This window comes from Zootoca vivipara, chromosome 7 (genome assembly GCF_963506605.1).
Source record: "Zootoca vivipara chromosome 7, rZooViv1.1, whole genome shotgun sequence".
Lineage (NCBI taxonomy): Eukaryota > Metazoa > Chordata > Lepidosauria > Squamata > Lacertidae > Zootoca > Zootoca vivipara.
Genome location: NC_083282.1, coordinates 9,608,353 through 9,619,355, shown reverse-complemented (window position 1 = coordinate 9,619,355; position 11,003 = coordinate 9,608,353). Strand labels below are relative to the sequence as shown.

The following is an 11,003-nucleotide window of genomic DNA, read 5'->3' as shown; positions in this document are numbered from 1 at the left end:
GTTTGTGCATGAGTTTAAACACCACCATTGGAATCGGCTTCTTGCAAAAATTGAAGAGCAAGTGGGAGGACAACAATTCTCAATACCTTTTTTTAGGTTTAAGAATATTTGAGAACACCAGCCTCCTTGGTGCTTTTCAGACTCTCTCCACTTTCAGACAGGTTAAACCCCCTCCCCCAATTTTCATTTTATATGGGCTGAAAATACATGTTTCTTTAGGTTGGGTTCCGGGTGACATCTGTCTGTGGCCGTTTATGGGATTTTGCGAACGCATTCCGTTTGGCTTCACTCTGCTTGCCTTGCAAACTGCTTTTAGCAATCGGGAAAACAAAAATATGAACATTTCAATGAGTAGATCGGGGGGAATTCCCTGCCTCGCAGTGTCACTGTGACGGTAAGCACAAAGCTGGAAGAGCAACTGTCAATTAAAAAGCTTGCTCTAAGGCGTTTAGGAGAAGCAGCAGAATTAAAAGAAAGGGGGGAGGAGAGTGGAGGAAGAGCTCTTACTGGGGTTGGATCCCAACAGCTTTGCCTCTAGTTCTTGCACCTGCTTCACCAGAAGCGAAATATGTTGCAGGAGGTCCTTATTCTGCAGCAGGAGCTGGTGCACTCGGGCTTGGGCCTCAAGGCGGGCAGCGGCCTCTGTTGCCAGCTGGTCCTTCAGCAGGTGCACCTGCAGGATAAAGGAAGACTCAGGTGAGATGAGTGGCAGAGAGGAAGCAGGGAAGGAAGCAAAGGAAAATCTTCTCGGAAGATACTCTGCACCTATGCAGCCATGTGCCTGCTGGGGCTGTCACAAAACTACTAGATTCCCCAAATTGGGGAGGGGGCATTATAAGGGGTGGGGGTCCTGAAACATTGCAAATTGTTTCATGGAGAAGGCACCCAGTGGTGTGGCTTCCTCTCTTCTTTTTACAGTACTCCTCCCTCCCCCATGAGGACATTTTGGGGGTGTACATTATGCACACATACGAACTGTGGGCACACCCACATTTTTTTGCCCCCTGGCAACATGCCTTCTGGCCAAGCATCTTTGCCACTATCTCAGAGACAGAAACCAAATGGATAAAAACTGGTTTCGGATTTACAAAGAAATAAAAATAAAATAGGGACGATCACTTCTTAGGCCATGCTAATTTTAAAACGGAAGAAGCATATTCTTTTCTTTAATTCATCGAAGTGAAACTTGAAATGAGGAAGCGCAATTATAGTGTAAATCATGCAAGTTCTAGAATTACTATAAGTATGGAAAATTGCAAGAAGATTCAATCACGGTATAGAATGGGAGGGGGAAACAAAACTCATTTCTTACTTCTATAGCATATTGTTAAACTGCAACAGACAAAAGGGTGGTCCTTCTTGAATTCATGTACATGGTATTAACGTAGTGTTTGAGTTTTTTGTTATGAAAAATGCTGTTTTCAACATTGCATTTGGCCTAGTCATGTTTCCCCCACTGTATATAAAGTATTGCTTAAAAGTGATATAAATTAAACAAAAACAAACAAAATGGAGGCATGGCTCTGTTTCAAATCACTCTTGCTGTAGTTGGTGATTCCCTAAAGGACCTGTCAAAAATGCATCGCCTCAAAGTATTCAGAATTCACGAATCAGGACTAAACATCAGGTAACCACTGTCATGGCTATAAAAAAAATAGCCCTACTCACAGAAGATAATGTGACAGGGCTCTAATGATAAACAGCAACAGATTTTTTTAAAAAAATCAATGATCAAATACAAACCTACCATGTATCACAAAATTACAATACAATACAATACACTTTATTTGACTGATAGTCAGAAAGTATCACAAAATTGTAAAAAGCCAGGAAACTAGATATGGGCTGAAGCATCGTCAGCTTCCTTCTAAACATATCTAACACTTTGTAGAGCAGGCATCCCCAAACTTCGGCCCTCCAGACGTTTTGGACTCCAATTCCCATCTTCCCTGACCACTGGTCCTGTTAGCTAGGGATTGTGGGAGTTGTAGGCCAAAACATCTGGAGGGCCGCAGTTTGGGGATGCCTGTTGTAGAGCAACAGAAGCAAAGAACGGCAGGTCCTTAAACATATTTTGAAAGAGGGGGAAACCAACAGAGGGAAGGAAGCGTGAAGGTAACTGGGGACAAACTGTGTGAGAATGCAGTTACAGGTTCCTAAAGAGTAGCTAGAAAATGCGCCCAGCAAAGAGGGAGAACCAGGTGACAGCAGCATTCTGGCGATATTGAAAGCCAAGGTAACTGTCGGCAGCCGGGCTGGGGTAGCAGGCAGATTTAAAAAGATCTAGGAATGAGGAACAGACTCCTGAGCAACATTCCGTGGAAACACTGAACGAGAAATAAAATAAAATAAAAAAATGACTACAACAGAGTCACGGGGACCCAATAGGGCACCTCTCCCATGACACCAGCCTCTGCCCCTTTAAGGCATCTGGTCTCAGCGAAAAGGCAGAGGCCGGGCCTCCTTTGCTCTGGAGCATTTCTCAGACAGGAGATCCCTTTGTGTTCTTCCCTCCCGCAGAACAGAGATAACAAACCTGGGACACGGCCACTTGCGTCTGCTGTGTCTGCTGCTGCAAGAGCCGATGCAGAAGCTCCCTTTGGTGGTGAGCAGAGAGAGGGGTCCCTGGCTCAGGCAGCTGGGCAGAAGAAGAAGAAGAAGGGAGCAGCATCTCGGGGGAAGCCGCCAGGATGTCCTCATTGTGGAGCAAGCCCTGAAAAAGACAAAGAAGCTGCAGGGGATCAGAAGGGTCCACCCCAACACCTCACCCCTCCAGGCTCCCCACTGGTGGAAGCAAACACAGTCTGCACAGACTATGGGCTTCACAAAACAACAAGATGGCCAGGGTAGAAATCACAGAGGTGAAGTCATGACAGCCGATGGATCTTCTGATAACACAGCAGGACTAAACCGCTTCTGGCGCAATGAGACACTGTGACAGAAACTAGAGTGCATGGAAACGCCATTCACCTTCCCGCCGCACCGGTACCTATTTATCTACTCGCACTGGTGTGCTTTCAAACTGCTAGGTTGGCAGAAACTGGGACAGAGCAACGGGAGCTCACTCCGCTGCGGGGATTCGAACCGCCGACCTTCTGATCGGCAAGCCCAAGAGGCCCGGTCGTTTAGACCACAGCGCCACCCGCGGCAGGGATCTGGAGGAAGAGCCCTGTGCAGGCACAGCCCAGCACAGGCAAGGAGAGCCCACGGCTTCCTACGGCCCCATTCATGCCCCACGGCCACATGGCAAAAAGTGACGCGGCTGTTTTCACAGTGTCAAAATTGGAACGAGGGGGGCAGAGGGGAACAAGGCTGCCCCCACCCTGTGGCACCTGGGAAGCTGGTCCTGTCCCTTCTTGCTCCTGCCCTCTCTTGCCTCATCGGACCTGGAGCAGCACCCAACAAGGCCAGCCATGGCTGGGCAGGGAGGGTGCCGCTTTTTCTAGCTAGGATGCGAATTCCCTAAAGGAATCTGCCAGGCACAGTCTCCAAATAAGCCTATTAATGTTAAAGCAGGTACCTTCACTGTGCACTTTCAGACTCCTTCTAGAAACGCTTTTATGTAACACAACCTGTTGAGACATATAAGGACCCAGGTGGCGCTGTGGGTTAAACCACAGAGTCTAGGGCTTGCTGATCAGAAGGTCGGTGGTTCGAATCCCTGCGACGGAATGAGCTCTCATTGCTCGGTCCCAGCTCCTGCCAACCTAGCAGTTCGAAAGCACATCAAAGTGCAAGTAGATAAATAGGGACCGCTCCAGCGGGAAAGTAAACGGCGTTTCCGTGTGCTGCTCTGGTTCACCAGAAGCAGCTTTGTCATGCTGGACACATGACCTGGAAGCTATACGCCGGCTCCCTCGGCCAATAATGCGAGATGAGCGCGCAACCCCAGAGTCAGTCACGACTGGACCTAATGGTCAGGGGTCCCTTTACCCTTTACCTATTGAGACATATAATTTCCTATTTGCTTTTAAAATTTCCCAGCTTCCTTTGTATTCTTGATAATGGTTTCATAAAGTTTTGTGAACGTTACATGAGATTTATCACCATTATTTCATTTAGAATTTTTTTCCTTAACTGCATAAACTACTTCTGGCTAGTATCGAACCTGGAAGAAAAGCAGGCCTGGGATCTAGAAGGGAGGCGATGGAGCCCTTCGCCTCAGGGAGGTGGGGCTTATAAAGAACACGGCTTTCCCCTGCCAGTGGCCATCGGTGCTAGAGGCTGTTTGCTGGTGGGAAGACAACAGATCAACAAGCATCCCAATCAAATCCCACTGGGGGAAGACACCACAGAGTTGCTTTGATTTGCCATATCTAAGGCAAGAAAGATCACACACACACCCAGATTAGATCCACAGAAATGTGGGTCATCTCCCACCCCCCAAGATGACTCTAAGGCTTGGTAAATTTGCTCTGCAGGCCTCTCTTCTGCTTCTGTGCTGTGGCTGCAGCCTGCTCTTTTGCAGACTCCTGGTTCTACGGGATGGGAGCCAATAGATTTCCGTAGGGTGCAGTCCGCCTCCCCCCCCCCCCCCCGATGAATGTACCTTGGTGCAAAGCAAGCCAGGCAGCTCTCCCCCGACAGCATCAAGGTCTGTCACTCCTCTGTTGAACTCCAAGTGGTGCCTCCCCGGCAAACTAGAGTCCACAGCATCAATGTCCGTTTCCTCAGCGACAACAACCGGCTCGGCTTCAGGCAAGGCTAGGAGAAAACAAAGGGTACCGTGAGGGCGGGTGGTGGTAGAGGGAATTATCCCCAAAAACTCTTGGTAGAAAATGGCAGGAATTCCGCAAGCTTCTCCTCTAAGGGTCAAGGGGGCTGGTAGAGGCTCTGTGTGGCCTGCGTGCCAAGAGGCAGGCAGTGGTGTGTGTGGCAGCAGAGGATCCAACCCCAATGGCAGGACGCCAGGAACAGATAAGACAAAGTTCTTACCAACTGCTTTTTATTCAATATTCACAGAGAGAGGCTTGGAAATGCAGCCGCTTGGAATAATGGCGTTGCCCCATGTGAGTCTCCACCCCTGTCCTCTCTCATACGTCACAGCTACGGGTGTTGGCAAGTGCCCTTTGCCTTTGAGCTCTTTGCTCTCCTACTTTCAAGGCTTGCCAGGTTCTGGGAGAGGGTGATCTGGAATGCTTTCTAAAGACACTGTGTCTGTCAGCTATTGCCCTCCTGCTGCTTCCTCCTCCTCCTCCTCTCCCATTATTTCCCAGCTTTTCCCTTCATCTTCCCCTGACCTGTGACCTCCCTCAAACCTGAACTGTCTCCTCCTTCTCTGGAAGGGTCAGGCCGGGGAGGTGGTCTCCACCATTCATCCTCTGCCCAGTCCTTGACAGAATGGACCCGGATGTTTGCTTTGCACACCCTTTCAACTCTGCGTCAAGAGGGAGAGGGAGTTTCTCAAACTTTGCCAAGTGCAATGTTCCTCGTCACGTTGCTGCAGGCTGCCACAGCGCCGTTGGGGCTTCTTCCCCACCCTGGGGCGGTTATGGAATCATAGAGCCATAGAACTGTGGTGTTGGAAGGGACCCTTGCAGGAATCTCAACTGAAGCATCTATGAAAGATCCCCCCCCCGGTGGTTTCTGCCAGCCCTGTTGCTCTGGGAAGAGAGTGATTCTCTTCAGGACTTAGTCCGAGGAGGGGGCACATCCAGGAGAAGATCTTTGCCCTTGCCCTTGCCCACGTACCTGGCGCCTCCGGGTCTTCTCTGCCCTTCTCGCTCTGGCTGTCCTCTTGGCCGTCCGCGTTCTGGTGAGTATGCTGCAGGCTCAGCTTGTGGCAGACCTCAAACGCTTGCCCCACAGTTCGGACAATGCGCATGGCCTGACTCTGCAGAGAGGGAAGGAAAGAGGTTTCTCCCGGGACACAAAGAACCACGGACCCTTTGCCAAATCAAGAGCCTCCTGCCACCTCTGCCCTGATGCGAACTGGAGAGAAACCCCAAGGATTCAACTCCAACAGCGGGTAGCGCCACACAGGATCCTGACCATTCAAGCAGTCCAGGCAAGGCATGTAACTGCCCCCAGCTCCCCCATCCCCTCTCTCTTTTATATAATTTTAATAAAAAATTCCGTTTTATAATTTAAAATACTCATTAAACATCCTTAAGATATCAATGACTTTCCCACTTCTCTTTCCATGGTTCATTTTGCATATCATATATCCCTGCATATTTTACATAAACTAAACCATTCGGTATTCCTTTATGACATCCGTCAAAACTTGTTGAATTTATCTTAATGCTGCCAGGGTTTTCAGCTGTACACAATTATTTCCCATATATTCAATAAACGTTTTCCAATTTTCTCTAAACGTTTGTTCTTCTTGTTCTCTTATTCTTTGTTAAGTCTGCAAGCTGCGCATATTCTGTCAAGTTAAGTTGCTATTCTTCTTTGGTTGGAACCTCGCTTGTTTTCCATTTTTGGCCGCAGTAGTGGCAGTAGTGGCATACAGAAATAACCTTTTTTGAGACCTGGGAATTTCAGTCTGAATTATCCCAAACAGAAAGGACTCTGGGTTTTTTTTTGGGGGGGGAGTACTTATAATCCCCCCCCCAATTCGTTATGGATCATTTCCCAATACTCTTCTATCCTTTTACAAGTCCACCACATATGCAAGAAAATTCCCTCCACCTCTTTGGATCTCCATGGGAAGCCAATTCTTAAGTCCAGAGGGGGCCCCACCAGATGTTTCAGTCTTCCATAGCATGTAAAAACAGAAAGGAGTTGAAGAAGGGAAAAAACCTTTGGCACCCGAAGTGGTCATTTCTCATGCTAGCTTCCCTCCTTCAATCTGGGGGAGAAAATTGCATTCCTTGTAACCTGCTCACAATCCCCATCTAAGTAGGTCTCAGGTTCCACACTGTGTCTCCAGCTGCAAGCTCGGCCAGAGGCGCTAACTCCACATTTACACCATGATCCTGCCCTGCAAAGAGAGATACTCAGAGGCCCCCCCTCCCCAAGGTTTGCCTGCTGCTGGCCAGACCAGACCAGCTTGGAGCTCACCTTCTTCTTCGACTTGAAGACATTGCAACGGAAGACGTTGCTGGAGCCATCCCTGGCAATGTAGCTGAAGATCTTCAGGTCCTGGGAATCGTGGGACACGTAGAATATCCTGCAGGAACGGCACAATAATTGTACAGATGCCCAAGGTGTGCAAAAGAGGCTCCCATGCTCTTTGGCAGGGATGGGAGCCTGTGGACCCGCCAGGTGTGGTCGGACTCATGATTCCCATCACCCCTTGGTCATTGGCCATGCTGGTTGCCATGGGTGGGAGTCCAATAACAGCTTCCCACCTGGGCACAAGAGGAAATCAAGACAAGGGCAAGTAGGGAACTCCTGTGTTGGAATGGCTATTTGGGGTGGACTCTGCAAAAACATTAAAAGGTAAAGGTAAAGGACTCCTAGACAGTTAAGTCCAGTCCAGGGCAACTATGGGGTTGCAGCGCTCATCTCGCTTTCAGGCCGAGGGAGCCGGCGTTTGTCCACAGACAGCTTTCTGGGTCATGTGGCCAGCAGGACTAAACCGCTTCTGGCGCAACGGGACACTGTGACGGAAACCAGAGCAGCGCACGGAAACGCCGTTTACCTCCCCACCCCAGTGGTACCTATTTATCTACTTGCACTGGCGTGTTTTCGAACTGCTAGGTTGGCAGGAGCTGGGACAGAGCAACGGGAACTCACTCCGTCGCAGGGATTCGAACTGCCAACCTTCTGAACGGCAAGCCCAAGAGGCTCAGTGGTGTAGACCCCAGTGCCACCCTTTGCATACAGGGTATCCGGTACTAATGAAGGATACCAGGCTCCATGTGGCAACGCTCAGAGTGGCGGGGGGGGGGGGAATCCCTGACCCAGAAAAGTCCACCTGCTGTTAACTTGCAGGAGGCATCAACTGGCTCTTGTGAATAGTGACAAGCAAGGCCATGTCCCTTTCCATTTTATGTGGGTTTTTTCTTATGCTTTTAAAGCGACCGAGCCCACCCTCCCCTTGTGCCTCGTCTGCAGTGCGAGGTTCCCTCTGCTTCCCCTTTCATTAACCTGCCAGCAGCGGCCAGAGGCCCAACTGTAGATTTCCTTTGGCCAGAGGCAGACCGACCCACGTTAAGTGCGCTATGAGCCGACACTCCTTCCCTGCTCCCGAAATCTCACCTGTAGATCGGGTCGTGCATCACCAGCAGTTTGCTCTCGTCCCAGTCCCACTCTTTCTTCTGCAAAAGAGAGCTGCGCATAAGCAAGACAGATGCCTCACTGAGTGGCAAGAGATATTACAAAGCTCACAAGGAAGGTTTTGTGCATCGACCATCCTTCAGGTGACCTGGCATCAGGCTGATGTCACCTGCAACTGGCTGAGGTTTGACTCTGCACTGGCTGCAGGTGCCTTTTGCCCGGAAGGAAGAGGCACCTGCAGACAATGCAGCAGGATATGGCCCGCGCTAGCCAGCTGATGGGCAAGGCTTGGGTTCTACTCGGGAAACAGGAGCGCACAGTCAAACAAGGGGGCTGGAGGGGCCCCCTTTTTTGTGCACCCTGAAGCAGTGGCAGGGGGGTGGAAGGGGAGCAAAGAGAAGAAGGAAGCTTCTTTCTCCCCTGGGTCTCCCCCACCGCCCTGCAGGAAGCACAAGAAGACTGTGTTTCAAAGCACCCACAAGATTCGTTCTCCCCTTCATGCCCCCTCAATGCAATAAGAAATGCTGCTGTACATTTGAAAAGGCAGACTCACTGCTCATTCTTCACACGGCAACAGCAGCAGCGACAGGGACCGCTAAGGGGAGAAAGAAGTGTCTGCCTATTTGTCTTTCTGTCCGTCCGCCCTCGCCCCCCCCCACCATTGCCACTGCTGCCTGTAATACTGGGCCTTGCCCATCTGGAACATCTGATTTGACCAATTATGGTAAGGGTCTGACCGGCAGAGACAAAAGGAAGTTTGCCACCCAGGTTGTGTCCTGCTGAGCAGAAAAGTGTCCCGAGCAAATATGGGGGAAAAGAGTCGACTCTCTTTTACCTCACAGAGCCCGATAGGACAGTGGACACCTCATGAAAGTCAATGGTTTCCTGCACGGAAATCTTCTCCCATCCAATCTAAGGGAGGAATTACACAAAAGGGGCCCAGAGCTTATTGCAGCCCGAGAAATTGGGAGCTCACCTTCTTCTTCTTCTTTTTCTTCAGCAGCACCTTCACGCCGTCCACAGACACCATGAGAGTGACCTTCTTCTTCTTTATACTTTTGGCTTTGAACTCGTACTGTGGGGAGCAAAAGCAGAACGGGAAGGAAGGCCCCCCCTCAGCAGCGTCTCCAAGCTATTTGTGCCGCAAATGAGTGTACCCTTCGGTCTGCCACCCCCAGAGGCCCATTTCATGCGCAAGACAGCCCCCACGTCATAGCCCCCAAGTTTCCTAAGGGCACTTTGTGTGCACCCTGGTATGCGCAAGCAGCCTCATAAGGGGGCCAGACAGGTGGGCAGAAGACAAGGGCAGCAACAGCAGAAGATGCGATGTGCTTGGAGGAGATGCCCCCTCAGAGCGGCTTCCGCAGGCCTGGCCAGCTGCCTGCCTGTTGAGGAAGAAACCTTTTCTTTTTAAAAAATAATTTTTATTAAATTCCTGTTTTACATTTTAGAATATCCACTTAAACAACCTTAAAATATCAATGACTTCCTTTCCTCTCTTTCCATGGTTCATTTTGCACAACATAAACCGCTGAATATTTTACATAAACTAAACCATTCAGTATTCTATTATTGCATCCACCAAAACTTATTTACACTGCTGGATTTCTCTTAATGCTGCCCACGTTTTCAAATATACACAATTTCCCTCCATATATTCAATAAATTTTCCCCCAATCTTCTTATTCTATATCAGGCACCCCCAAACTGCGGCCCTCCAGATGTTTTGGCCTACAACTCCCATGATCCCTAGCTAACAGGACCAGAGGTCAGGGAAGATGGGAATTGTAGTCCAAAACATCTGGAGGGCCAAAGTTTGGGGATGCCTGGTCTATATGTTATTCTTATTCTATATGTTAGGTCCGCAAGCTGCGCATATTCCATCAGTTTAATTTGCCAATCTTCTTTAGTTGGAACCTCACTCGTTTTCCATTTTGGGGGTAACAAAACATGGGCCGCAGTAGTGGCATAACCTTTTTTTTGACATCTGGGAATTTCAGTCTGAATTATCCCCAACAGAAAGGACTCTGGCTTTTTTTTGGTGGGGGGGGGAGTGTGTTTTTTTAATAAAAAAAATTCAGTTCATTATGAATTATTTCCCATCACTTTTTTACCCTTTTACAGGTCCACCACATATGTATTTCATTTCATTCCCATGGGCTCAAGTAGCCCTCCACTTTCTTTATTACTGTATATTCCTGCGTATAAGACTACTTTTTAACCCAAGAAAATCTTCTCAAAAGTTGGGGGTCGTCTTATACGCCGGGTTGTCTTATTTATACGGCGAGTACATCCCAAACTCTATATTTTAACTGGAAAAGTTGGGGGTCGTCTTATAATACGCCGGAATATACTAGTTACAGATCTGTACCATTTGTAAAAAATATATTAAAAAATCCACTTCTGTAACCACATGCAAACTCTTAAATGTTGTATCTTATCTTTAATAAAAACATCAATGCCTCCCGGTAAAATCCTGAGTCGACAGATCTGTTTTCTGGCTTGGTTAGCCACCGGCATGTCCTCAAGCCAGATACCGGCCTTAACTGACCATTGGGCTGCTGAGAAGCACATTTACAAAGACTTGTCCGAGTGTAACTATCTCCTAAAGGAAGCTTCTCCTATGGGAAGCTGCTTCATGTCATCTCTACAACCCTTATTTGTCCACAGAATCGCTCCATGGGTCAGACTCGCTCCAGGCAGGTGACCAGCATGGAATTCTGCATTTGCAAACCACCAAAAGAGGGGCATATATCGATCATTCAGGGGCAGGAACAGGGAATGGCAACATGATAGAAAGCTGGATTTCCTCGTCAACAATGTCACAGAAGGGC

The 11,003-nt window shown here is 48.9% G+C and overlaps 1 protein-coding gene across 1 annotated transcript in view; it reads right to left on the bottom strand.

Annotated features, from left to right (window-relative positions):
* NOS1AP (nitric oxide synthase 1 adaptor protein) overlaps positions 1-11,003 on the bottom strand; it is a 49,619-nt gene that overhangs the window by 13,771 nt on the left and 24,845 nt on the right. The window contains exons 3-9 of the mRNA XM_035123416.2: positions 9,146-9,244; positions 8,152-8,210; positions 7,009-7,117; positions 5,692-5,833; positions 4,550-4,704; positions 2,537-2,713; positions 508-673 (exon numbers count right to left, since the gene is read on the bottom strand). Of these exons, the coding sequence (XP_034979307.2) occupies positions 508-673; positions 2,537-2,713; positions 4,550-4,704; positions 5,692-5,833; positions 7,009-7,117; positions 8,152-8,210; positions 9,146-9,244 (907 nt within the window). The remainder of the gene's footprint in view (positions 1-507; positions 674-2,536; positions 2,714-4,549; positions 4,705-5,691; positions 5,834-7,008; positions 7,118-8,151; positions 8,211-9,145; positions 9,245-11,003) is intronic.